This window comes from Mytilinidion resinicola (genome assembly GCF_010093595.1).
Source record: "Mytilinidion resinicola strain CBS 304.34 unplaced genomic scaffold BDZ99scaffold_27, whole genome shotgun sequence".
NCBI classification, from domain to species: domain Eukaryota; kingdom Fungi; phylum Ascomycota; class Dothideomycetes; order Mytilinidiales; family Mytilinidiaceae; genus Mytilinidion; species Mytilinidion resinicola.
The window spans coordinates 355581-381655 of NW_022985463.1; the positions used below are offsets into that span (position 1 = coordinate 355581).

The 26075-nt window shown below is 51.9% G+C and overlaps 11 protein-coding genes across 11 annotated transcripts; 7 read left to right on the top strand and 4 right to left on the bottom strand.

The window, feature by feature from the left end:
• The first annotated feature begins 109 nt into the window (after positions 1-109).
• On the top strand, positions 110-2004 carry BDZ99DRAFT_171270 (uncharacterized protein). The gene is made up of 4 exons (XM_033712974.1): positions 110-530; positions 601-760; positions 888-1638; positions 1691-2004. The coding sequence occupies exons 1-4, from the start codon at positions 494-496 to the stop codon at positions 1886-1888; spliced, it is 1146 nt and encodes a 381-aa protein (XP_033570314.1). The 5' UTR covers positions 110-493; the 3' UTR covers positions 1889-2004.
• Positions 2005-2070: 66 nt separating this feature from the next.
• Positions 2071-3352, top strand: BDZ99DRAFT_491742 (uncharacterized protein; the record flags this gene model as incomplete). Its single annotated transcript, XM_033723121.1, has 4 exons — positions 2071-2143; positions 2199-2572; positions 2623-2976; positions 3038-3352. 4 exons carry the CDS (start codon positions 2071-2073, stop codon positions 3350-3352), a joined length of 1116 nt encoding a protein of 371 aa, XP_033570315.1.
• A 752-nt stretch (positions 3353-4104) lies between these two features.
• Positions 4105-5870, top strand: BDZ99DRAFT_503371 (mitochondrial carrier). The gene is made up of 2 exons (XM_033723958.1): positions 4105-4256; positions 4313-5870. The coding sequence occupies exons 1-2, from the start codon at positions 4230-4232 to the stop codon at positions 5657-5659; spliced, it is 1374 nt and encodes a 457-aa protein (XP_033570316.1). The 5' UTR covers positions 4105-4229; the 3' UTR covers positions 5660-5870.
• Positions 5871-6460: 590 nt separating this feature from the next.
• BDZ99DRAFT_400033 (uncharacterized protein) lies at positions 6461-8578 on the top strand (the record flags this gene model as incomplete). The annotated part of the gene is made up of 2 exons (XM_033716163.1): positions 6461-6898; positions 7007-8578. Coding segments are annotated over 2 exons (2010 nt in total), but the record flags the coding sequence as incomplete, so codon positions are not given.
• A 1713-nt stretch (positions 8579-10291) lies between these two features.
• BDZ99DRAFT_171289 (uncharacterized protein) lies at positions 10292-11411 on the bottom strand. Its single transcript, XM_033712975.1, has 2 exons — positions 11243-11411; positions 10292-11192 (listed from the first exon to the last, which is right to left on the bottom strand). Exons 1-2 carry the CDS (start codon positions 11277-11279, stop codon positions 10465-10467), a joined length of 765 nt encoding a protein of 254 aa, XP_033570318.1. The 5' UTR covers positions 11280-11411; the 3' UTR covers positions 10292-10464.
• A 288-nt stretch (positions 11412-11699) lies between these two features.
• On the bottom strand, positions 11700-12209 carry BDZ99DRAFT_468316 (HET-domain-containing protein). The gene has a single exon (XM_033721210.1). It carries the CDS (start codon positions 12129-12131, stop codon positions 11895-11897), a length of 237 nt encoding a protein of 78 aa, XP_033570319.1. The 5' UTR covers positions 12132-12209; the 3' UTR covers positions 11700-11894.
• Positions 12210-13620: 1411 nt separating this feature from the next.
• Positions 13621-13998, bottom strand: BDZ99DRAFT_361877 (ankyrin; the record flags this gene model as incomplete). The annotated part of the gene is made up of 1 exon (XM_033714685.1): positions 13621-13998. A coding segment is annotated over one exon (378 nt), but the record flags the coding sequence as incomplete, so codon positions are not given.
• Positions 13946-14375, top strand: BDZ99DRAFT_468318 (uncharacterized protein). Its single transcript, XM_033721211.1, has one exon. The coding sequence runs from the start codon at positions 14095-14097 to the stop codon at positions 14257-14259; it is 165 nt and encodes a 54-aa protein (XP_033570321.1). The 5' UTR covers positions 13946-14094; the 3' UTR covers positions 14260-14375.
• Positions 14376-16348: 1973 nt separating this feature from the next.
• Positions 16349-18046, bottom strand: BDZ99DRAFT_526716 (uncharacterized protein; the record flags this gene model as incomplete). Its single annotated transcript, XM_033726164.1, has 5 exons — positions 16349-16794; positions 16991-17030; positions 17084-17578; positions 17736-17838; positions 17949-18046. 5 exons carry the CDS (start codon positions 18044-18046, stop codon positions 16349-16351), a joined length of 1182 nt encoding a protein of 393 aa, XP_033570322.1.
• Positions 18047-20806: 2760 nt separating this feature from the next.
• BDZ99DRAFT_399994 (TPR-like protein) lies at positions 20807-21802 on the top strand (the record flags this gene model as incomplete). Its single annotated transcript, XM_033716159.1, has 1 exon — positions 20807-21802. The coding sequence occupies one exon, from the start codon at positions 20807-20809 to the stop codon at positions 21800-21802; it is 996 nt and encodes a 331-aa protein (XP_033570323.1).
• Positions 21803-23929: 2127 nt separating this feature from the next.
• On the top strand, positions 23930-25841 carry BDZ99DRAFT_576251 (uncharacterized protein; the record flags this gene model as incomplete). Its single annotated transcript, XM_033728563.1, has 2 exons — positions 23930-24169; positions 24279-25841. The coding sequence occupies 2 exons, from the start codon at positions 23930-23932 to the stop codon at positions 25839-25841; spliced, it is 1803 nt and encodes a 600-aa protein (XP_033570324.1).
• Positions 25842-26075: the final 234 nt, after the last annotated feature.

A 26075-nucleotide genomic window follows, 5' to 3' on the forward strand; every position in this document is an offset into this window, starting at 1 on the left:
CCCCCAACGCCAGAAGGCAGATTTATTGTCGCGGTCTGGACCCCCCGCCTGCTGCCAGAACGCACAATGACGCAGTCCATATACGCTGCTGCCGTGGAGTATGGGGTTGCCTCTACCATGGAGACAGGGGCGCACCCAGCCAGCAATGAGGCGTCCGGCGACACGAACTGGGTCTAGCTGCGCGGTTCTCAACACCACTGCCGGCTCCTTTTCGCCGACGCGGCTGTATCTCCTCGCGTGCCTGCCACCGACGCATGAGTGCTGCGTCATTGGCACCACCGTGTCCGCTTGCACATACAAAGCCACGATGGCATTCTCAAATCTCACCCATGGCCTTTTGCTTGCCCCGTGCATGCCCTGAAATTGCCCGCCTCGCGCAAGGTGGCAGCATACGACCGCCCAGGCTCTGCATCTAACCCGCAGTACCGACGCCTGCAGCTTTACCGCATGGAACATTCTCAGCATAGGCACCGCTCCGCTGAGACTGGCCGCAATGATGGACGCTGCTCTGCAATCCGGGAGAGACAGAGGTAGGTAGCCTGGCAGCCTTTCGCCCGAAGTGGTTGCCGATGCGGATGCGGCATGCTGATGTTTTTGCAGCATTCCTCTTCCAGGATGGACTGGACGACTTTTGTTATGACGCGCTCGACGGGTGGCGGAAGGACCCCTCGCTATACGAGGACTTGCAGCCGGTGCCGGCGGTATGGTCCTCGTTCGACGTGGGAGGTGGCGTGAACGTGAGTGCTGATGAAAAACAACGGTAAGCGTTTGCCATATGCCTTGCAAATTCAAACAACCAAAACGTACTCTCACGCATGAGTGTGAAGAAGGAGCTTCGGCATGCTTTTTTTTGCTAATCAAGATGCCAAATAACTGACTTGCTGAAGGCTGGAGCCAATTGCACGCGCCGTAGGACCAGCTACATACAGCCATTTGAAATCTCAAGCAACATCTCCGACCATCACTACCACTTCACCTAATACAGCCAATATCTACCAAGTCGTAGCCAGCCACATATGTGACGACAGCTTCGCCTCGTTTGGACTGCAAACATGCGCCGACGTCGCTTCGCCAGAATTATGTTTCCAGTGCATCAGCCATTCATATACGGCTTTAGGCCAACAGAGCCAGCATACAATTCATGATAGACGCGAGATTTCAAGTCAACCACCGACGCAACCTTCGGTATCGACAAGGCCTTCCTTTGAGCAGCATCAATTATCCTACCTCCATATGTATTCCACGCCATCTTCACCATCTATTGCCATGCCACCTGTGAGCTCCCCTTCAGACGGAGACCATAAATATGCGCAGCCTAGGTCGTTCAATGCTTCAATCCGGTCCTCGCGGTCCAACGTCTTCTCAAGTGATCAGCTCACATACATGCCGGAAAACGTGCCAGCGACAGAAAGGGTTCCGACGTCAAGTACTAGTCGTGCATCTTTCTCAACTGAGAAGCCACCAGGCCTACCAAATATATTCGAAAACGCCATCTTCTCCGCTAGAGCGGCAAGCAGTACCCCGTCGGAAGTGCAATCATCATCCTTTTCAGCCGCCACACCCTCAACGGTAGCCTCGCCAGGAGCTCAACCCCCTGCTAAAGCGAAAAGGAAACGAGACGATTACAATTTGGACAATGTGAGTGACTTGCATAACACCTTCCTGGCATTGACCTGACTGTGATTGCAAGAAATGCTCGGAAGTTGCTTTCAAGGACAAGTCAGGAGCCGTCGCAGCCTACACTCAAGTGTTTGGCACGGCTAGAAACCTGCGACAGGCATACAGCGAGGGCCAGCGCAAAGAGATCGCGCGCACCCGCAAGCTTGGGGCGTGTGACAGGTGCAAGCGATTCAAAATGAAGGTGAGTGGTGAAACCAGACCTCCTTAGTATCTTCTCCCTACAGATGATGCGCCAGTCTCTACCAATAGGTCGTATCATTTTGTTAAAGCACTAGCCGAGAGGATTAGACAGCATTGATCCGGATTTTATTTTGAACTTCATAGCTGATTTGTTCTTGTGTGTAGTGTCACCGCCCAGACTCTCCATACGAGCTTTGTTTACGATGCGTCATGTCCAGCCCACAGGTGCTGAACATGCCATGCTTCCTTGCCAAACCTGTCGAGGCTGAGCTCTTCCGTGATAGTAAGTTGTCCAGCGAGCAGAAATACGAGAAACCGAACGCTGACATGGGTCGTAGAGCCCTCTATCATGCATCCCCTCCAAACACCTCGAAGCGAAGTATACCGCCTCATTGATATCGAAGCTCCACATCATCACTATCTCAAGCTTCAGCTTACCCAGGACATGGGCGTGACACTAGAAGTAAAGGTCGCCAAATATGAACCTAGACCCAACGAAAAGACATCACACCCATGGAAAGACAGATCCGGAAACCCGAGGGCCTTGCAAATGCCTCCGTACTGTATTGCAACCATGACGGATGCGCGCCAGCAAATGCTAAACTACATAAACGCCTTCCGGGGCGCGTTCCTTTCCAAATTGCGGATGTCATGTAACGAAATCACGGGGAAGATTATCGATGAAGCTCGACGATACGCAGCCTTCAACCCAGTAAGCCACCCTAGCACATTGTCAATATCAAACCTGCTCACATACCACAGAACTCCACTGTCCGAAAAGCAATGGACCTCTTCGCCGCCACCCGAATAATTGAACACGACTGGAGGATATGTGGCCGCAACACCTTAGGCATCAACGTCGTCGAGGACGAAGAGAACCCATGGTTCAACAAGATCCCCGTCACGCCCATCATGGACACCCAGCTCGACCAGATAGTCATCCAGGGCTTCCTCAAACCTCTCCGCGACCAGCTCCTTCAAGAACTGCAGACGAAAATCTACGAGAGCAGGAGAGAGAACTGGTTCGAGATCTTCCTCACGACCTCTATTCTCCTGACCAATGCGGAACTGCTCCTCTCACACTCGCGCAAGAATGCGAAGCGGTATGGCGCTAACGTAAGCTCGCTCTTTTCATTGCTCTGCTCGGCTTGATCACAAACTGACTGCATGCTCGCAGCGCCGCTACAACTCCCTTGAACGCGCCTACAAGTACTTCCACACCTGTAACCTCCTCATCGCGCACTTCCACTTCGTCTGCGTGGGGTTTGCTCCCTTGAAGCTCGACTGGACCTCTGCCAACGTCTCGTCAATGGCGGTGCTGGATCTCGACCAGATGGCGTTTATGACACAACTGCAGGATATGATTAAGAGGAAGGAGGAGCACGTGTTGGGGCTTCGGAAGAAGCGGGAATATGAGGAGGAGCTGTATTGGTGCCATCAACTGTTCTTTGAGAAGTGGGAATGGGAGAAGCCGAGGATTGAGGACGAGTGATGGATGGGGAATTTGGGTGCATTTTCTGCGATTCAGCGGGTTGGTGGGTGTTTGAGGCATTTGGGTTGGGAAAGGCATTCGATTTTGAGCATGGGCTAGGTGGTCAAGTCAAATTAATATGAACTGGATATCTTAAGTTATTGATTGCACGTTGCCTTTTTCAAGGACATGCCAAAAACGTGTACAAATAGCACGGATTGGTTGTTCTTTATACGTCTCGCGCGACAAAAAGTAACCCTTTTCCTTTGGTCTGATTCGTGGTATCACGTCAAAGGCATTGCGAAAGTGGGTGGACATCAAGCGTTCGAACAAACAAGTCTCATCATGACTTGGTTACTGGACCGGCTCCCGTAGATATATCCGTCTTCAATGCTTCACTTTTCGGTGCATCTGATTTAGGAGGTCTGGCAATAATATGCCGAAAACAAGTCTCAATCGCACGGACTGGCTCCACTTTATGCTTCTTGAAGGTGTGGAAATAACCTATTTCCCTAGACCAGATACAGAGCGTCATGCATTTTGCATCTTACTTCCAGTGTAGATTTCGGCTGTGAGCAGATGTTAATAGCTAGCGACGCAACTGCTGTATATTATTGAATTGGTATTGTTGATGGACAGACTCTTAGTTATACTCCTCGGCGATACACTCTTACACTTTACAGGTATCGCCGCTATCACGAGCTAAAGTGCGGAGTCGTGAATAACCCCGGATTACCGAGCTACACAACAATGACGTTGGACGCAACCAGCAACTTTATCACGACGACGCCATCGCGGCGCCCCGCGTGAAGCTATCACCATGATCCCCCGTGGTTCCTCTTTCATCTTCCAAACACCCTAATTACTCAATCCCACGGTCCTGCAGTCAACCGCCAAAATGACCTACGTCTACAATTCCCAGCTGGTTCGTCCTCTCCCTCCACCGCTTGCCACAACAGAACAAAATACTAATCTGCTCAGGACGCCTTCACCCTCTATCACATCCAAGAAGAAGAGTCTCCCTCTCGATCCTCAATCGGCCCCGCCCTCCCCGCCCTCGGCCACGCCCTCTCCGGCGCCGCAGGCACGGCCATCTCCAAGCTCCTCATCTACCCCCTCGACCTCGTCATAACACGACTGCAAGTCCAAGCGCAATTCCAGGACCCCTCCACTCCCACCCCTACCTCCGCCGACTACACCAGCCTCCTCGATGCCGCCACGAAGATCTACAACAACGAGGGCGGCATCGCCGCCTTCTACAGCGGCGTCGTCCCCGACACCGCCAAGAGCGTCGCCGACAGCTTCCTCTTCTTCCTCGCCTACAACTACCTCCGCAGCCGCCGGCTCACCAGCCGCGGCAGCGCCCGCACGCTCCCCGCCCTCGACGAAATCGCCGTCGGCATGCTCGCCGGCGCCTTCTCGAAGCTCTGGACTACGCCCGTGCAGAACATCGTCACGCGCAAGCAGACCGCCGCCATGGTCGCCTCGCAGGACCCCATGGCAACCGCCTCCCCGGACCTGAGCCTGAGGGACATCGCGCTGCAGATCCGGCACGAGAAGGGCCTGCAGGGGTTCTGGTCGGGGTATTCGGCGAGCTTGGTGCTGACACTCAATCCGGCGGTTACGTTTCTGCTGCATAAAATTTTGTTGAGGGCGTTGGTGCCCAGAGCGAGGCGCGAGGATCCGGGCGCGCGGGTGACGTTCTTGGTCGCGGCGTTGAGTAAGAGTGTGGCGTCGGCGGTCACGTACCCGTTCTCGCTCGCGAAGACGCGGGCGCAGGTGTCGCGGCAGGCGCCGTCTGAGGCTGTGGGGCAGACGTCTGAGAGCGAGAAAAAGGTGGTTAAGGAGGGGGAGGCGTTAATTGCGGCGAAGGCGAAGAGGGCGAGGCAGAGGACTGTGTTTAGCACCATCCTTCGAGTCGCGAAGACAGAGGGTGTAGCGGCGCTGTATCATGGTCTAGGGGCGGAGATGCTGAAGGGGTTCTTTTCGCATGGGCTGACAATGCTGATGAAGGATCGGATCCATGGGGTCATCGTGAGCTTGTATTATCTGCTGTTGAAGGCTGCGAAGAAGTACCCTGGTCCAGACGAGATCCGGGCGATGGCGTCGAGACGGGCGAATGGCGCGTATGAAAGTGGGAAGGAGTTGGCGGGGAATGCGTCGCAGTATGCTGGGGACGTGGTGGCGAATGGGAGGAGCCAGGCTGGGGAGTTGTTCGAGAAAGGGAGGGAGTTGGCGGGGAGTGCGGCGGAGCAGGCCAAGGGTGTAGTTGAGAAGGGGACCGACGGGGCGAAGGGGATGATTGGTAGTGGTAAGGAGGAAAAGTGATGATTGCTGATGACTTCTGCACTGTATTCTATGATGGAGACTGGGTCAATCTTCTGTACATATGGGTAGGATGTTTGATTGCTGGGAGTTAAAAGCTGCTAGTTTGTGCTTTCATGTTTCTCAGCGCTACTTTCTACGCTGTATACTCTCAAGTTTCAATCATATTTGGCAAGAACTTGAAGCAGTTCTACGCACTACACACTGTCGGCTGAATGTCCCAACGAGAGGCGGGGCGAGTTCGATAATTAAACCTTGATCCGTCCACTACAAGACGCCAACATTTGAACACATCGAAAGGTAGTAACAAGAGCTAATCCGTGTAATTCGCATTCAATTCTGCCATATCCCTTATCCCATTGCGCAAGACTGAAGATTTTGGAACATCGTACTGAACTTCGCTGCAGTTCTCATCACTCAAACTCTCCATTGGTTGTATCCTTATCGATAACGGGATACTCAGGCCCAGAGGCCATTCCAACCCCCCCCCCGGTGCCCCCGCCTAGTTTGACTTGGGCATCTATCCCTCGAATAGCGCGACACTGTGTGTTCCCCTGCTCAGGTACACATAGGGGGGCGCGGCATTGAGACTCCTCGAGGCTATAGCCTCACTTAGCCTCTCTTAGGTAGGTAGCTAGCAGGTAGGTTGCATCCTCGACTCCGCACCGCCACTCCATAGTGGCTTAGCCCGTGGGGGCCATTTTTACATCGTGGACACGGTACATAGCCGCTGAAGCGCGCTCTGAGGGCTCTGGTGCAATGCTGTCTCAAACTTCAATACGCCCCTGATGAAGGCCGTTCCCAATGCTGGATCCTCTCACCGCCATCGGCCTTGCCGGCAACGTCGTCCAGTTCGTGGACTTCACAGCGAAACTCATTGCGGAGGGTAGAGCGATCTACAAGGCTGGCGCTACGAGCGAGAATGAAGACCTCGAAGTAATCACCAGGGATCTCATTGGCCTCAATGGGAAGCTATTGTCGGTTTCTCCTCCTGATTCAGGTAGTGTACAAGAGTCGGAGGACGAAGACTTGCAGCACCTAGCCAAACGATGTGTGGAATTAGGCAAGGAGCTCCTTTCTATCCTAGAGGATCTCAGGATGAGTGGCTCTTATACAAGATGGGATAGCTTCCGAATGGCTACGAGGACTGTGAGGAAGAAGGATAAAATTGAAGGCATCCAGAAGAGACTAAATGATATTCGGGCCCAATTAAACCTGCATTTGATAGCTTTACTAAGGTTCGTGAACCACGCACCTCTTGAAAGACGCATACGCTAACGAAATAAATATAGTGACCGGCAATCCCTTGTACTTACGACACTCAATGCGCTCGCGAGGGATAACAAAGAGATGGAGATGGATCGGACGGACCAGCTCATTCAGCTGAAGGACGAAATCCTTATGGCAATACAGGAACTATCACAAAGGGACAAACGAGACAGACTACAGAAAAAGCTATTAAGCAAGGAGCAATATTTGCAGCCGGAAGCAAATAACGTGCAAGATCTGAGCGCGATCTCTTCAAAACTATCGGACCTGAGCCAAGAAGGCGAACGAGTCCGACGCGAACAGAGAGTCTTATTTTCACTTCGGTTCCGATCCATGGACGTAAGGCATTCGAAGATTCCGGAAGCGCACAATACGACCTTCAATTGGATATTCGAAGAAGCTGCCGAGGACGACTCGCTTCCCCGAGTTGAATTCATGCAGTGGCTCCGATCAAGTGGAGATATCTACTGGCTATCCGGAAAAGCTGGGTCGGGAAAATCGACTCTGACGAAGTTCATAGCTTCTCATCCTCGCACAATGCAAGCACTGTCCTTGTGGGCGGGGCAGCACCGCTTGTTTACGGCGAGCCATTTCTTCTGGCATGCGGGGACAGACCTGCAGAAGTCTCAAGAAGGGCTACTTCAGACGATATTATACGACATCCTTCGAAAGTGTCCGGACCTGATCCCAGCCGTACTCCCGTTTCGATGGCAAGCATATGGCTATTCATTTGAGAACCCAGAAGCATGGACACTTCCTGAGCTCCTAACGGCACTCCGCCGGCTCATCGAACATGATTTATCTGCCAAATTCTGCTTCTTCATTGATGGCCTCGATGAATACTATGGGAACCACGTTGAGATCATAAGCCTTCTCAGGGACCTGATTACCTCCTCGAACATCAAGATATGTGTGTCCAGCAGGCCGTGGAACATTTTTGAAGATGCATTTGGAAAGAATTCTTCCCGCATGCTAGCTTTGCAAGATCTCACCAGGAATGACATCCAGCTCTACGTACAAAACCATCTAGAAGAGAACGAGCACTTTATTCGACTAAAAACTAGAGATCCCCGCTGTGTAGATCTAGTGCAAGAGATTGTCGACAGAGCACAGGGAGTCTTTCTTTGGGTTTTCCTAGTCGTGCGCGACCTCGTTCAAGGACTGACCAATTCTGATCGGATTGTCGACCTCCAACGACGACTTCGACGGCTTCCTACCGACCTTGAGCCATACTTCAAGCACATTCTTGACACTGTTGAGGACATATACAAGGACCAAACTGCGGAAACTTTCCAGCTTTGCCTGCAAGCTAGAAGCCCGCCCTTACTCATGGTGTTTTCCCTGCTCGATGAAGAAGACCCGAAATTCGCCTTGACTTCGAGCGTGTCGCCTTTATCCGTAGACGAAGTAGCTGCACGCTACCACGAAGCTCACCGACGTCTAAACGCTCGTTGCAAGGGTCTACTTGAACTAGTGGGAGATCCTATTCATGATTACTTCTGGGAGACGTTTAGTGTCCAAGTAGACTACCTTCACCGGACGGTCCGAGACTTTCTCCAAGGGTCTGAGATGCAAGACTACCTAAAAATGAGCGCAGGCCGCCATTTCGATGCTCACACCTGCTTAGCGAATGCCTCCCTTGGACTTATCAAACTGCTTCCTGCCAATCTCAAGGTATCTCTAGATACCGAGCGATGTCGTCTCTTCGATCTAGTCGATGACTGCATCCACTACGCGCAGGAAGCAGAAGCGGAATCCGGCGTGTATCCCGGTCCTCTCCTCGACGAACTGAGTCGCACATTCTCCATCCGTATAGAAAGGGAACTAAACAGCGATGTTACTACTCGCCGTTGCTTGTTCATCGCTATTTCCGAAGGTCTATGCGTCTACGTCCGCGAGCTATTGATCGCTAAGCCGCAATTGGACGTCCCCCTGCTGCTCGTTGCTCTAGTTCCCCAGACCCAACATCACCACTGGAATCCGGAGATGGTCCAACTTCTGTTAGCTCACGGCGCCAATCCGAATGAGAGACACAACGAGTCCACGGTTTGGTCGGCTTTCCTCCAGTACCTGCACGCTCACTACGAGAAGCTATCGCCGATGCAGATGCGAGCGTTGTTCAAGACCACTAGGGCCCTCCTGAGTAATGGTGCGGATCCGAATCTGAGCATTACCGTGGATGGAGAGGCACGGCGGGTCATGGAGGTGGTTGCGGAGGTCTTTGGCGCACAACTGAGTGGTGAGCAGGTGAGGCGGCTCAAGCAGAAGCCTGCGGACGCGGAGAAGCCTGCGGACGCGGAGAAGCCTGCGGCCGCGGAGAAGCGGAAGTCGAGAGTGTTTGGGTGGCTGAAGCGGAGCAAGAAGGACAAGACGTGGAAGCAACCGGGTTGAAGATGGCTTATGGAAGAAACGACAGCATTACGACAGAATTCTCGGCAAGGCGACTGAGGCAAAACGCCACGGCTGTATCATCGAAGACGCCAGCGATCCAGGGGAGATGAATTGAGTTGCGGAGTGCTCAACTACTCCTTGCTAGATGCGTGTAGCCGATAAGCCTTGGGCGAGAGACTCGCAAATGAGCGTGCGCTCTCGTCCTCGCGAGTTTTATGGGGCCCGCTATAGACTAGTCTGCCTGCGCCGCACCGAGTCCTGCATTCTGTACCGACTAAGCACTGCGCTCGTAACCTAAGAACCCTCCAAGACAGGAATACTCGCACCCACAATACCACCGGTCAGAGCTGGAAGCTCACGGCCGAATAGTCGCACTAATATCCCGCAATTTTCGAACACTTTGGCTCTGGCCCTCCATCTAGTCAGCATAATCACGAATCATGTGACGAAGGAATGCATGCTTAACGTCTTTCTGCGATAGATTGAAACAAAGGGACAGTCTCGATGCCAGCCAGAATAGTGGACTCAGTTAGGTCTAATCCTCGATCGGCTTCATTCTCTAAGTTGTCTCTTTTATAGAAGGTTAATTTTCTTGGGAAAGCCTTATTTAAAAGGAGCGAGATCTTACGGTAATGTGAGCGAATGCCACGCGCTCTGTACTACAACGTTTCTTATGCGCGCACTTCTTTATAATCTGCAAAGTCTTTTTAAGATTAAATCTTCTATGCGTAGAGATTTAGGCGTCTTGAAGCCAAAGGGAGGAAAAGCTCGGCTACTTATATGCGGCAAGTACCGACGTTAGTGCAGGCCAGCGGCTGTAGAGATGTAGTAGACTTGACATCGGAAGGTAGACAGTTCACTTGTAGTGCTCCGGCTGAAGAATCCAATAAGAAGATCAAATGGTATGAGGAGGTGCGCGTTTACCAAAAAGGGGGTACGAGACTACTAAAAGGGGCCGTGCATTACTAGTTCCCCATAAAAAGAGATGAAGGAGAAGAAATAAAGTCGCAAGTAGTGTCCTAGTCGTAGCCTCCGCGGGTTCGAATGCATTATGCGCGTAGCTCGATCGATCCCGAGTCAAATACCGCAGAAACTTGAGGGCAGGAGAGCATTAAGGTGGCCGGAGGTGGTGGGAACGGGTAAGCGCTTTAGACAAGTGTAATGATGCTACTCTCGGCTGCTTCATGCGGCTGAACCACACTTTCCACATGATCGTCTCTAACATAGAAATATCCCAGCCTCTCGAAAACATTACGATTCTTATGATGCGGTACTAGTAACAGGCCCTCTGCACAATCGTGTTTATCGTCTTCATCGTCGTTATAGGGGCCTTCGTGCGGACATCGTTGTATGATGATCAAATGAACATTACGCGGTTGCTCATCTGTGTCATCTGGAACGTCCACTGTAATTGTGGTATAAGCTCCCCCTCGCTCCAAAGCGATTGAAAGGTTCTGCTTGGTGTTTGCAAAGGTCAGATCTCTTCTCAATATATTTCCCTTCATGTCGCTCTGTTTGATAGAAGCAGGAATAAGTTTGCATCGTATCCGCATGGAAGCATGCCCGTGCACAAGTTCACCAGAGGGCTTGGTCTTGATGTCGAGATCAACAAGTTCCACCCAGATCTGCTTGTGCTCGCAGCACCCATGAAATTTGCTCGTGTTGCTAACCCAGACTTTGCCGTTCGTGCTGGCCCAGCTCCAAGTGGGAGCCCTCCATTTCAAGGGCCGCGTGGGAAGTGTCTCGTTTTTAAAAAGGTGTCTGCGCCAACACAGTTCTTCAAGTATTCGGTTACGCCAAAGCCTAGCGACTAACTCGTCGTCCAAGGCTTCGGCTACATCTTGTGCTATGTCACGAACTGCGACTAATTTATCCTCTTCGTTGGTTATTTCACATTTGGTGTATGAGATTCTGAAGGTAGCCCACCGGTGGTATATCCTATGGGGTGGTATGAAATCTTCATTTAGATCATAGTCGAACGATTCGTTGGGGTCGCGACTCTCTAATGCCTGAGTTGGTCGTTCAGAAGACCGGCCAGCTTTCTGTTGTTTGAAAATCTTGAGACTTCGAGCTAGAGAGCTCGCATCTTCAGACCAAAAAGGCATCGCCCATTTTGGCAGACCACCAGGATATGTCTCGCTGGCTGTGCACTGCTGGCATTCCCAGAACACTCGGCTAGCGGCGAAGTGGAGAATCCTTGGAGACAGGTGCCGCTCCTGACTGACCCATGCTCTCTTATTCAAAGGGGCTTCTTCGACGCATTCAGCCCAGACGCGTAATCTATTGCAATAGTAGGATCTGGGTGGAAGTTCTGAATCGTATGGATCTTCTGAGTCTACGGAGTCTGGCTTCAGAGTCCAAGCTACTTGTAAGCGGCGAGGAAGCAAGAACGCAGGGTCTCGATTGAAGAATAGGCCGGCGTCGCTATCTTCAGCGGCTGTGGCTGCGATGTTGCATGCCGATTTACTGTACACGTCTCTCAAACGCCCTGCCTCGACCGACCAGTCGTCTATATTGTCCTAAAATATGCACCTATGTAGGATTGAGCAGAGGCTTCTACCTATGTAGCACTGTTCACTTACAATGAGTCAATCCATAGATACTTGACTTGGAAGTATTGGGCAACAAGAATGGCATCTTGGAATGTTTTCGGTAGTTGAGTGATGGGTATACCGGCTTTCAGTGTTGAAACTGTGTCTTTGGTAAGACGAAAAGGGTGTGATTGGCCCCAACAGTGGCTGAGAGTAAAGTATGGTCCTTGGTCACCGAAATTTCGAGTCTCGCGTAGATGAATTGGATCGCCTGTATTTTCCATTACTCCTACGACTGTTGATAGATACCATACCGAAGAGGGGAGGCGTGGACTGCATTGAACATGTTGCTCTTGGCGTTCTCGGTATTTGGTGAACAGAAAGCCAAGAGCTGAATCCGAACCAGTGTTCTGCGAAAGACGGTCTGGATAAATGTCATTACTCATAGCTGTGTCCGACGTTAGTATTGAAGGAATAAGATACATGATGATGGCAGTACGTACTGTCCCACGGGACAATGCACAGCCTCGCTCCCTGCTCCCCACATATGAACACTATTTCCCATTCATTGGCATCGCGGCTGTATCCTGGCCGGAAGTAGTATTCCGTTTCGAAAGGTATGGACTTCTGTAAGCTCTTTTTTTCCTGCCAGACCAGCGAACACAGTGCACAGGGCAGTCGCAGTGCTTCTTCGAGGGACTCAGCATTAGGGTGGTGTGAAGCTGCGCATCATTCGTATTTCTCCACCTAGGAGCTTATGGCATGGGTCGCAGTATTTCTCGTCGAACATGATGCTGAGAAACAAAAGCGATGTAGTTTTCGCTCAATTTCTTAGGTCTTCACATTATATGAGCAGCGGTTGCCTGGAGCGTGAAAGTGAGGCGAAAAGTGCGGGGCACTCGTCGAATTCTCAGTGAAGGGCTCACAAAAGTAGAAGCTGCGATCTGGCAAACGGCGGTTGAATATGCATCTTCGGTGTAGGATTCATTCGGACCTAAGTGGCTCAGAGTGGGACGGTAGTCCGTCACCGTCCAGCCTGCCCCAGAGGTATTCCATGCTGTTGGCTACGCCAAGGCTCCCGAAGCGGATGAAGACATAGAAAACCAACCAAATACAACGACAGCTAGAAGCCGTTAAAATAACATGTTAGCCATGACTAGCCAGACATACTCTTATAAATAGTAATTCATAGGTAAGGCTGGCATGTCGCAGATTGTTTCTTCACGGCTGAGAGGAGATTAGCGGGACTCCAATGCGAGCTGGCCGAGGAGCTGCCAAAGAATCGACTTGCATGACCCGCTCTGTGGATGGGCGCAGCATCCTGGTCAGGGTATGCATCTGTCCTAATATTCTAGATCCCGAATTAAACATTGCAAAAACTTTAGATTAGGACCTCTCTTTCACGAGGCATTTGATTCTACGCATTTAGCATGCCAGTGTGAGTGCTCGATATGCAGGAATATAGAATGTGTTGTACGTGGTGTCGGTGAGGCCAGTTCCGTACGACGAAAAGATATAACTAACTACACGGAAGTTGCTGAGTAATCAGCTACACAGCAAGTCTCCCTGCTGAATGTGGCGCTATGTCGCACCGCGTTACCTTTATTACGGTGATATGTAGCCTATCACCATGGCTGTGCATCACCACTTATTCTATGCTAACAGCAGCTTTGAGCATCCTCACATCATACTCAATTTACTTTCACTTGAACCATGCGCGTTGACCTCAGCGCCCTGTTCGAGCAGCATCTTCACCACGTGTTCGTAGCCTCCGGCTGAAGCTGCATGGAGCGCGTTGCCGTACTCTCCACCCTGCGCGTTAATGTCAGCGCCGTTGTAGACCAGCAGCTCGACTATCAGCTCGTGGCCTCCAGCTGAAGCTGCCTGGAGTGCGTTGCCATAGTATCCTCCCTTCGCGTTGACGTTGGCGCCCTTATCGATCAACAGCTTGACTATCTGTTCGTGGCCCCCAGCTGAAGCTGCTTGGAGTGCATTGCCATAGTATCCCCCCTGCGCGTTAACGTCAACGTTCCTGTCGAGCAGCAGCATCACAATCCGCTCGTGGCCTCCAACGGAAGCTGCCTGGAGTGCGTTACCGTACCGTCCCTCTGGCACGTTGACGTAGGCGCTCTTGTTGAGCAGCAGCTCGGAGTGCCATTGATGATACTGTTTATGCAATGCGCGTAGTCGATCTTGGAGTTCTTGGAGGTCTCGAAGCAGCTCGGCATACCATTGACGATAATAGTCATGCAATCTCCGCAGTTGTTCTTGGAGTTCTGGGAAGTCTGGAAGCCCTGGATGCTCAGCAATGCTGGCACTTATTCCATCTTCAGGAGGCTCGACTTCGGGTTTACTTGGTGCGGTTGGGTCATGAGCTTTCCCCTGCTCTACATCCTTTATCGCTCCCATTAGTTCGTAGTACCCTACCAAGATGAAGAGTACGAGGAGGATGCAGATGAGAATGTTACGATAATCCACGCCACCTGGATTGGAATGTAGTCGCCACATAAGGCTCGTATATAGGATCAGGCCAGCAATAAATGTGATCCATGAAACTGTCAAAAGCTCGACTGGCAGCTGAAGCACGCGAATGGCGGAGATAGAACTTCGTATTGGCTTTCGGAGTTGGCCGTTGCTGAGCCAGCGCTTCAATTCCGTTGGGCCACCGATGAGGTATAGTTGCCGTTGTGTCCGTATACAAAAGACCACGGAGAGAACACTTGATAACAAACTGACACTAAAGGCAGCTCGTGCAGTCCAGTGGAGATCAGAAACACTATCCAGGCTAAGAGCTGTAATGTTGACGGAGGCGAGTACACTCCCCTGGACGATTTTCAGCATCGCTAAATCATATCTATAGACAAGCGAGACGTCTAATTTTGACTTACTGCAACAGCAATCCCGTTGAAGCTGCCCAGCAGGTTCTCATTCCATTTCAATAACTCCATGTCATTCCAGTCATTGATGATGTCCGAAACCTGCTTTAGCAGGTCCATATCAATGAGCATAAGCCGCAAAGCCCATCTTTCCCACCAAGTACCAAATCGGTCCTTTGCATAGGTATCACTCTTAAAATAAATATTGCTCAAGACTGTACGTGGGTCTTCTGACCGATTTTGCGCGATGCCGAAAATCAATGTGCCGGCGATGAAGAGTGCTCGTAATGCGCCGGCAATGACTGCTGCCATGACAATTTCAGATCAAGAGGGACGACGAATCTTGCTGATACACGACTTTGGAAAACATGAAAGCGGCGTGAAGAGACCAAACCCATCTTTAGCTCCGGATGAAGATTTGTTGATATGCAAAGGTCAGCTCGGAATTTGACCAATGATGAAGCGCCACGAGAGACTGCATCAAGGTGCCGAGGCTCCACTCGAGAGCTGCATACGGTCATCGCTGGTTTTCGATACACTAGGTGTCTTGAGTTGACATCTCTGGAGAAATGTTGATCTTGAACTTCTACACCATCGCCAACACGACCTCTTTGCTATACAATGCTGTTGCGTTGGTCCCAGGGAGCCTCTCACTAAAGTTTCGAGTCTTGCGTAGATTGATTAGATCACCGGTATTTTCCCCTACTTCCATAAATCTTCATAGATACCATGCCGAAGAAGAGAGACGTAAACTACATTGAACATTTTGTAGGAGAGCTGGAGTGCTTATCTATAAGTCTGAAGTCTCAGTCCTTCGGACTCGTTCAATTCCAGCCTGCGCCCCGACGCAGTAGGTAGTTTAGATAAGTAGTGAGCGACAGTCACAGGGAAGCGGATCAAGACAAGGTGTGTAGCCAAAAGCTGTATTGATGATGGTGAGGAAGCTAGCTAATGAGCGGAAGAAGGAAAGATAGGGTGCTGAGTAAGCCTGATAGAGAGGAAGGGGCCGACAGTAATGTTCGGCTTCCACTACGCTAATCTAGTAACTATGGGCTCGCGCAGCTCTGCAGAGTATTTTATTGTATCATATATTCGTACTTAAATTCAGTGTCGTACATCGTAGAGCGAGCTAGTTGACTAACCAGAAAGTATTCCTGCGTAGCTCTGATTAGCTGCGCTAACATTAGCACAGATTCCAAGTCCGTGCAGCTGGTAGAGCGATTTCTTAAGAGAAAGCGCTCTTATAGTAAGGCCAGAGTTTAGTTCATTCTACACCCTTCAGAGATGTCGTGATCAGATCTTAGGAAACTTCAGCTAAAAAGAGCCTGCGTATGTCGCTTGGATGGCGCGCTACGACTCCACTAAAGAAGTGCGCCCGAAACTCCCGGTGCTTGAAATTCTTCGTGACGTCCCTTCCCGGAAATTCGCATCGTAGACATCGCTGTACTGCATATCTGCATATCCATACATGTCCCCAACATCTAGGTACACCTTGTTCGTTTGCGTTTCCGCAATTTTATAGTCTTCTAACACCGTGGTTGTTACGCCTACCTGCTGTGTTCCGGCTCCGCTTAGGCTTTGGCTATAAATCTGGCTCTCACGCCGTAGTTCCGCGAACGAACGATTCAAACATAGCTTAATGAGCAGAATGCCCAACGCGAAGAGCGTTTTGTGGCGGATAAGGCCTTCTTGAAATTGGGCGGCTGCGGAGAGAGGCGCGGCTGCCGGAGGGCAGAACGGTGGGATATACAGGTATTTCCTAGGGACTCGGGCTGCGCGAGCGCACCGCCATCGTCAAGTATGAGCTGAATCTCGTCTTTGTCAAGTTTCTCGCTAAGCCACGCGGAGTCACAAAGAAGTAGGACGGCCCAGGCAGCTGATGCAGCGATGCCGAAGCGCTGTTTTCGAGAGAGAGCTAGCCGGGAGCGGACTTGTTCATTCGATGGGGATAGGAGAGAGTGGACGGGTATTATCTTTGGGAAGTACTCTTTGGTGGCTGTGCTATGAATTTGGATTTGCCGCGAAGTAGAAGGGTCTGGATCCGGAAAGTAGCCAAGATAGTCTGCGGCGGCTGTACAATTTTGCAGGAGTCCGCAAAGACCAGAGATAGGAGGGGGGATTGAAGGGCGGGGGGTTGGTAACGTTATTTTCAACGAGGATGAAGTCTGCGATGACGAAGCTACGCTAGAAGTTTAGGTATTTGATGTACTTGAAGCAATACGAATGGTGCGATCATTACTAGAACGGCCGGATTTAACGGATTTGACATCGGACTTTGTCTTGGTATGCCTCCTTCTGAACAACTGACTAAAACTCGTCCGTGTGGAAGGAGACGGGGGACTATTTGCTGGATCACGTACTTGCACTACCGGAGGAGTAAGAGAGGCTGGTGCAGATAGTGGTATTTGTGCGGCAGCCTTTTTGATCCTTATTTGTATCTCTTGCCAGTATTCGTCTGATGGATAAGGGATCCCAGTTTGGGTTTTCTTATATGACAAGGCCATGTTGAATATAGCAGGATCTAGCACTTTGTCATTGTGCCATCTTAAATAAAGGTTACCACCGTGCGTCTGCGGGAATACGCAACCCCAGCCCGACTGTATAGCTTCGTGGATGGCTCCGGCGTTGTTTCTAATGGCGTCGCATTGCTTCTGGTCGAATCGGGCTTGCAGTTCTTGGACCGTTCGGTTTCCTTCATCGGATGGGATCTCTTGCTTCTCGAAGCAGTTCTTGAGCGCAGTATTCCAGTACTGCAAGTCCGTTATCAGGCTCTGTCGCTCGTTTCTGCCAAAGCTCCGCTTTACGCGACGCCATTCCCATTCCACACGGTCAGGGGCGACTTCTTCCCACTTTGGCTATGATCTGGCTCAGCTTCAATCGGATAGACTATGCGCAGGGACTATTGGACCGGAGAAGGCAAGGAGGATGTATTGCATCGAGAGTGCAATTGGGCAGAGGCGGCTTTGCACCACAAATGTGACAAGTACGTAGATAAAATCCGAGTCAATATACCTTGCCTTTGATATCGATATCTAGCTTGTCCATCAGCTTTTGCACAATCTTATCCATGTGCCCGAGGAAGTTCATGAACGAGTCGCATTTATCCGCGTACCGCCTACGGAGGTAGAGTTCGACCTCGGTCAAGAAGGCACCCTGCAGCCCGATGTTGCCGAAAGTGGCATGCAGTTGCTGTTGCTCTCGATGGCGCGAAGAGTGGAGTCGTACCGCAAGTAGTCCTTGGCGGGGTTCAGGGCCTTCCGGTAGTTCTCTAATGCGAAGAGGATGAGGGGAATTCCTCCTAGAACGACGCCGGCTACCTCCATCTTTGGCTGAAAGGTACAAAGGGAAAGATTCAGAGGAGTCAAGAGAAGATAGACGAAAGACTGTGAGCTGAGATTCGCAAGGCAGAGAAAAAGATGCGGGAGTGCCCGAAGCTCCCGCCCCGTCCAAGTGGCCCCCAATCTCACCGGTGACAGACCTAGCGCTAATTTCAAGCCACAAATTTGGCATATAAAGCAACATTTCTGGACGCTTCTAGGGAGGAATAGCAGCCTTCTAGCCAATCTTTATTGAAGCCACTTCAACATTAGCCCAGAAAAGGAGATTGACTAAGGCCGACTCAATTTCCGCGCTAGGCCATCGGACGTGATGATATGCTGTATTCTGCGAGACGAAATACACGGCCCGTATTACTCTATGGCCTGGCCCGCAAGCTGAGATATCCAATGCAAGTCTATCATACAGCCTTCTCCGTTTGTAGCACAACGCATGCTGTCAGCACAGCCCCGCATCTGCATATTCGACATCCACACAACTACAAAAGGCTGAAAGTACTGGCCAGGATCGCTTCAGTGGGCAAGCCACCTGCGCTTGCTCCAAACGTCTACGTTGCGAGTCCGTTGCAGCCCTGGACTCCAGACAGTACACAGTACCATCTCGCACAGCCTACCCAAGTGTATGTTGTCTGTGCACAAATGTTATGCTGAACGGTTCTTTACATGCTAGCTAACCATATTTAAGTTCGGCGTGCCAACGAGAAGAGGACACCACAGGCTAGGAGACCGTGAGCCCTGAAAATGGACGAGAACATCCCGCAGCCTGGTGCTTTCCCTAGAACTCCCGCAACTGGAACAACGTCCGCGTCCGAACAGCCAGCTTTGGCTGCGTCATACTGAGGATGTCTAGAGTTGTACCAGCGCCTCCTCCGTCTCTTAGGAATGAACAGCTGCCATGTCGTACATCTGGAGCAAGTAAACGTGGGCAAGGTCCTTGAAGAGTATGGGAGATTCCGAATATAGGGTGATCAAACACGGGCAGCACTTTCCGAAGGGACAAGGCGCTCACTTGATGATACTCTTCAGAATGATGAGAGCTTGAAAAACGCGGTCAACAGCATCCTCGGCCAGCTCTCTTGGCTTCTGTCCATGGGTAGGCAATGCGACATTAGACTGTTCACACAACGCTTACCATTAATAGCAATCCCGATCGCTGAAAAGAAATACGATGACTCTGCTCAAGATTCTGAAAGCAGCCTGAGCGCAGATTCGGACTCTGACTTGGACTCTCAGTTGGATTCCGACCAGGATGAAGTCTGGACTAACGATGCTCCCAACCGTCACCGCCCAAAAGTATTAAGAGTCTCGAAAGTCTCCGTACTCGTAAACCACATGTTCGAGCAGATCCAGCCACTCTACAATATGTCAATGTTGCTCAACCGACCAAGATTGAGTGGAAGATATCTGCGGTCCACCAACAAAACCGAAGGAAATTCTAAACTCGCTTATTTCGCGGATCTCGATTATAAGCACATCCGCGAAAAACTACACCAATGGAAAGGCAAGTTGAAAGTCATTCCGGATGAGGAAGGGAAAGTGGAGACCGCTACAACCGCCGCGGATTTAGAAGAGCATAAAATTAGGGAGCCATCCGCCGTAGCCACAATAGAGATCCTGTGTCGCCGGCTGGCCAAAGCAAACACCAGACACAGGGAGCAACTCCAGTACTGGATACGCCGCCCTGACAGACCCGACGTGGTTCGATGCCAAGATTTTAATTCTGACGTCGTTCCCGAGCTTGGTAAAGTATCGGGGAAGGTCAAAAGTGGAGCTACTAAAGCGAGACGTCTGCTGTCAAACTAGCAGAGCAAAAGACAGTAACGGGGAGTCAAGCTCTTAAATCAACGACTTCAAAGCAGAGTTTCTCGACTGTTGCGGCATCTGATGTTTTTGATAACCAAACGAAGACGAGGACACGAACCATTTACGCGCAGTCAACTGTGGGGAACAAGCCATCCAATCGTGTGCCAGATGCTCCGAAAGCGATCAAGACTTGCGTTACTTTCAGGTGTCCGTACTGTAACTTGATGCTGGAGTCGAAGGTTATGGCAGACAGAGTGAGCTGGAAGTAAGTCGCTTTTACTGTGGTTACTCATTAATGACAGAATAACTTATCAAGTATCGTAGGCGTCATGTTTTCAAAGACCTAAGACCATACGTTTGTACCTTCCCAGACTGCCTCAGCCCCGAACAGCACTACCTCACCCGCCATGACTGGATCTACCACGAGCGACAAATGCACCGTCGGCAATGGGTTTGCAGTGGAGATTGCGACCAGAATTTTCCTACCAAAGATCTCATGATGGAGCATCTCCGCAACAACCACTCAAGCTCCCTGTCCCCGCAGCAGCTGCCTATCGTAGTTGCAATGAGTGAACGCCCAATCGACGAAGTCGAAATCCTTGCCTGCCCTCTCTGCCCCGACGAACTCTACCTAGGCAAGCTCCAAAACCACCTCGCCGAGCATCTAGAGACAATATCACTCTTCGTCCTGCCAGCTGATGTAGATGAAGATGAAGATGAAGGTACAGACTCGAACAAAGTCGCCGTAACAGATCCAAACCCGACCAAGATGAGAGTGGCACTCAAGCCACGCGTAGCAGTCTTGGATTCTCGCAAACTAGTGAGAAGAGCCAGAACAAGGAAGGCTTTTCAAGTTTACTCTCGATGGAAGTAGTGAAAGGCGAAGCGAAATGCGAAACATGGGGAGGTACTGAAGCAATGTCCGCAGCTATAGAAGAGTCTGACATGGATGACGTATCGATCAAAAACGAGTATGCTAGGGAGCATCCCCGTACGCTTAGCAGCATGGCCAATCTAGCGTTAACTTACAATAATCAAGGGCGGTGGAAGGAGGCCGAAGAGCTGGGAGTAGAAGTAATGGAGACCATGAAGAGGGAGCTTGGGCATGGGCATCCAGATACGCTTAGCAGCATCAGCAACCTTGGATTAGGGCACATAGAGCAGGGCATGTATAGTGAGGCAGAGGAGATGTACCGGCGGGCGCTGCAAGGAATGGAAAAGGTGCTGGGAGCGGAGCACCCAGACAAGCTGACTAGCATGGCCAACCTGGCATCGATATACCAGATGCAAGGACGGTGCAAGGAGGCGGTATACCTGCTAGAGCAGGTAGTCGCAGCTAAAAAGAAGGTGCTGGAGGAGGTCCACCCAGACCAACTAGCGTCACAGCATGCGCTCGCAAGAGCATATCAAGCAAATGGACAGATAGAAGAGGCAGTCAAGCTTCTAGAGCAGGTCGTTGCGATACGTGAGCAGGTGCTCGCGGAGGACCACCGTAGCCGACTGGCGTCGCAGCATACGCTCGCAGAAGCATATCAAGCAAACGGCCAGACAAAGGAGGCAGTCAAGTTTCTAGAGCAGGTCGCTGCAATACACAAGCAGGTGCTTGCAGAGGAACACCCTGGCCGACTGGCGTCGCAGAATGCGCTTGCAGGAGCATATCAAGCAAACGGACAGATAAAAGAGGCAGTCAAGCTTCTAGAGCAGGTCGTTGCGATACATAAGCAGGTGCTTGCGGAGGACCACCCTGGCCGACTGGTGCCGCAGCATGTGCTCGCAAGAGTGTATCAAGCAAACGGACAGATAAAGGAGGCAGTGGAGCTGCTGGAGCATGTGGTCACGAAAGCGCAAGCTCTTCCAAACGACCATCCTTCGCGGCTGGCATCGCAACAGGCGCTCGCAGACTTGCATGCAGAACTGACGGTCAGTTCAGACTCAGCGTGATTCACTATGCCTTTCAAAGTTCTGGATTTGTAGTCCTGCACGCTACTCTCCCTAAAAGCCTACAGGGTGACTCGTTGCAGACTGAGGTTTATCCAATATGTAAACGAGTTTCTAGGGCGGAACAAGCACAAGCTTGAGCACTGTGGTCGCTGTGCTTTACTGTTCCCTTTGCTGCATAAAGGGAGTTGAGATGCGAAGGCCTATTTCTTAGCGATGTGTAGCTATAATAGATGATTAAGTGGTACATACACGGCCTCACCACTGCTGGCAGGAAGGGCGGCCGAGCCGCGACGGCCATACCCTTATGAGCTCAAACCAACATAGATAAGTACCCTCTTGCAGAATATCGTGGCAAATCACATGCCCACCGAAATGGCGCTTTGCCAGATATGTAAGGTGGTGTGCCAAGACGATTATTTAATAGTGGGATAGAATTGTGTTGCAGCCGCATTTGATACAAAGGTAGGAAGCTGGTTTTGCTGGCAACTGTACCGCTTCGCGTGCGAGCGAGCTGTGGTGCTGGGTTGGGACGAAAGGTTGGCTCGGGACGAGGAGCTCGTTTGAGACGAGGAGGCCCGTTTGAGAAGCAGTTTGATCTGGCTGCAGGGTCGCTTTCCTAGGTACCTTATATATATTTCTAGGAATTGACCTCTGGAAATGACTGTGTTTTAAATCAATTTGATACTCTTGATATCCTAACACTAAATAGAGCCAGTGGACCTGATTTGGGTTGAGGATCTGGAGACTTGCTGGTGTTCTCAGCGTGGTCGACCAGGTATGTGTAGGTCAGAACGACTTGGATGAACGAGGCCAGCAAAGCTCGATCAATGGGTGATGTGTTCTCTCAGCTCTGAAATGGACAGAGTTATTGTATGACTTAGGGATATTACAGATGAAGTGACAGATGCATTTACCGTGCTCGATCAAAACCACTCAGACTTTTGGATACAGTCCAAGTCAAACAGAAAGTCCTCAATTCAAGAAACAAGGGAAGCTGTAACTCGGAGAATTGTTGACCCAAGTCCTGTGAACGAGATTAAGTGGGAGCCCGTCAGAATCTACTGCGATGCTCAGTTCCATCATCTGTGGATTTACCAAGAAGTTGCAAACGCAAAACGTGCTGATGTGTGGTCATGCCGAAATGTCCTAGAGCAGACTTTCTGACGCGCTCAGGTATTTCACGTACCATAACCTGACTTCAACTTTCCTCAACTCACCATCTCAAAAAGGGTACGAATGGTACCTGGGTACCCCGGGAGTCACTCAGATATTCGAAACTGTCAGTCTGAACTCCATCATTCTAGCCCAGATTTCAATTGAAAATTAGAATATCATTAATGTAGCACGCTGGACCAGGCTGTAGGAAAGAGTGTCCATTTACGCTTACACTCGGGAGACAGCCGAGGACACAAGTGATCGATCAGTATATTTGACATACGATGTGATTTAGGCAGAGCTAGGACGAGGGGCGTTTCATAACCAGCCATCTGGTTGATGACCAGATCACAATAATCAACCAAAGTGATCAAATGTATCGAATGAGAGGCTAAAGGTCGATGCGATGTATCATTTCTCATTTGGTTGCTGTGCTACAGGCAAAAGAGTGAAACAGTACTTGATGGCGGTGATGTCGTCACATGTTCTCCGCGCTCGCTCGACCCCAGCGCCTGGACAACGCAAGCTGCAGGGCTGGACGCCACCGCCCGAACGAGAAGGCTGGGCGATCAACAAACACCACCGCCGACGGACCCCTCGACTCCATCACCACCACGGCCCCGGACCCCAGGACTAACCGCACAGCACCAGGAGGAGGATATTCACCAGATACTGCGACGAGGAAGAGCCGCCCGGCATAAGGACACCGACGACACCACACACAGCCGCATACCAGCCACTCTGGATCTGAAACCTCGACTCCACGACCCTAGGAAACAACGACCACGCCGCCTCCCGCACCCTCGACGACTCCGAAAACAACCGGACCGCCATCATTTAGGAATAACTGCCCGCGGGAGTATATATTGCGACGAGCGCTGCCGTCGCGACAGCCACGAGACGCTGAACAGCCCCTCCTGAACCCCCCGGACCCGCTCACCGCAAGAGATCACCGCTGGCTCCCCCTTCGCGATGCCGTCCGTCGGCGAGCCGCCCTCGTCGCCACCGCCCGGCGGTTGGAACAGTGTGGACGAGGAGTTAAGATACTACAAAGCGCAATATGAGACACTGGAGTCAGAGCTGCAAGAGTTCCAAAACTCGAGCAAGGAGTTGGAGGCAGAGCTCGAACGGGATATTGAGGAGAGCGAGAAGCGGGAGCGGCAGCTGCAAGAGAAGGTCGAGAGTTTGGGATTTGAGGTGAACGAGTGGCAGGTATGTTGTTCTCCTTTCTTGAACCTCGGGTGTTGTTAATGCGCTGCGGGGTGCAGGTGTCATTCCGGGGCATGTTTTGTGTTGACAGTTGCTAATATTATGGTTACAGACTAAATATAAGCAAAGCAAGACAGAAGCGAACAATGCGCAGAATACGCTGCAGAAAGAGATAACCACACTCCGAGAGTCGCAGCGTGCGCTACAGCTCAGACTTCGCGATATCGAGGTAGCAAACGACGACTTTGAGCGCCAAGCCCGCAACACAACCTCGTCGCTTGAAGACCTAGAATCGAAGTACAATGTTGCGATCGAGCGGTCTGTAATGTTAGATGAAGAAATGAGGATTGGGGACCAGGAACGAGAAGGCCTCAGGATAGAGAACCAACGGATACGGGACGAACTCTCGGACCTCAGGATAGAAGCGGAGATTGTGCAAGAGAAGTTGCGTCTGGCTGAACAAACCATACAGTCTCACCACGAGCGCAAGACCTCTCATCACTTGCTCTCTACTGACAAGTTAAGGCCGCGGTCACCCGTCTCAGAGACGTCTACCTCGGCGACTACACTATCATCACCAACAGCGTCTACTCCGCCGCCAAAGTCAGATACATCGGTAGCAGAGTCCACGCCGCCTTCTCCACCAATATCCGAGGCCTCCGTACAATCGAAGAAGATTCCTGCGACACCACTACCGACTCGTAAGCGGTCGCTCGCGCCTATGGACTCAGCAGCAACACCACGACCAGGCTTTTACTCATCTCGACCGCCTCGGCATTCGCGTGGCCCCAGCATACCAGTCTCAGCGACGCCCTCAAACGGTCGCTCAACACCATCAATCCGGCGAACCGGCGCTCCACCCTCAACTGCTCCGAGGCCGAGCGTGGGTACCAATGGCGGCGGCCTCCCCCGATCTGGTTCTCTATATCAGATCCGTGGGCTAATAGGCAAGATGCAGAAGCTCGAAGAACGGGTGCACTCCGCCCGCTCGAAGCTCCCAGCACCGACCTACTCCCCACCACGGGCCAGCCCGCGCAACGCCAGCCCGCGAACGAACAGTGCTCTAGGCCAAAACATCCCCTCCACCGTCACGGTGCGGAGCAGCCGCAAGCGCCCCTCGCAAGCCTCCGCCGCCTCCTCGGTCGCAGACGGTACCAGCAGCGTCAGCAGACTCTCCTTCGGCATCCCGACCCGCGAAGGCGGCGGCAGCAGCAGACCCTCCAGCCGCGCCTCCGTCACCTCGGGCCTGCAACCACGCCCATCCTCGCGCAGCAGCATGTCCGGCGCCCGCACGCCCCTCGGCCACTACGCGTCCTCCTCCATCTCGGGTGTCGACGGCCGCATCGCGCCGCCGCGCCCGCGCTCGTCAATGAGCGGCACCTACGCGCACTCCCACGGGCACTCGCAGTCCCTCTCCATGGCGTCCTCGGTTATGCGGGAGAGCTCTGAGGACGCGGGCAGTGATGGCAGCGCGGGACTCAGGACGCCGATGCCCAGGCGGACGAGCACGGCGGGTGCGGGCAGCGCGATTCCGACGCCGAGTGGGTTGCCCAGGCGGCAGAGCGCGGGGCGGAGGATTAGCGCGGGCGGGGAGGGCGAGATGGGGCCGCCGGAGCGGCCGCCGCTGGGGGTGGGGAGGAGTCGGAAGTTGAGTGATTTGGGGGAGACGTATTAGAGGGTGGAGGGTGGAGCGGGATCGAGAGCGCACCGCAGAGGAGAGGAGCGGGAGATCAGCTGACTGGGGCCGGCTTTTGAAGAAGAGGTACGGCGGCGATTGGGTCGGGGATTGAGCTGGCCGCTGGATCTGGAGCGGGCTAGGGGCACGGCGGGATTGCAGACGCTACGCTAGTTACGCAGCGGATGAACGAACGGAAGGAAGGAAGGAAGGAAGGAAGGAAGGGAGAAGGGG

Coding starts and splice junctions, on each gene's coding strand:
- BDZ99DRAFT_171270 (XM_033712974.1), top strand. CDS start 494: ATGATGGACGCTGCTCTGCAATCCGGGAGAGACAGAG. Junction 761..887: donor AGTGCTGATGAAAAACAACG/GTAAGCGTTTGC, acceptor GACTTGCTGAAG/GCTGGAGCCAATTGCACGCG. Junction 1,639..1,690: donor ACGATTACAATTTGGACAAT/GTGAGTGACTTG, acceptor TGTGATTGCAAG/AAATGCTCGGAAGTTGCTTT.
- BDZ99DRAFT_171289 (XM_033712975.1), bottom strand. CDS start 11,279: ATGAAGATTTCATACCACCCCATAGGATATACCACCG. Junction 11,193..11,242: donor CCCCATAGGATATACCACCG/GTGGGCTACCTT, acceptor TAACCAACGAAG/AGGATAAATTAGTCGCAGTT.
- BDZ99DRAFT_468318 (XM_033721211.1), top strand. CDS start 14,095: ATGCAATCTCCGCAGTTGTTCTTGGAGTTCTGGGAAGTCTGGAAGCCC.
- BDZ99DRAFT_503371 (XM_033723958.1), top strand. CDS start 4,230: ATGACCTACGTCTACAATTCCCAGCTG. Junction 4,257..4,312: donor ACGTCTACAATTCCCAGCTG/GTTCGTCCTCTC, acceptor TAATCTGCTCAG/GACGCCTTCACCCTCTATCA.
- BDZ99DRAFT_468316 (XM_033721210.1), bottom strand. CDS start 12,131: ATGGAAAATACAGGCGATCCAATTCATCTACGCGAGACTCGAAATTTC.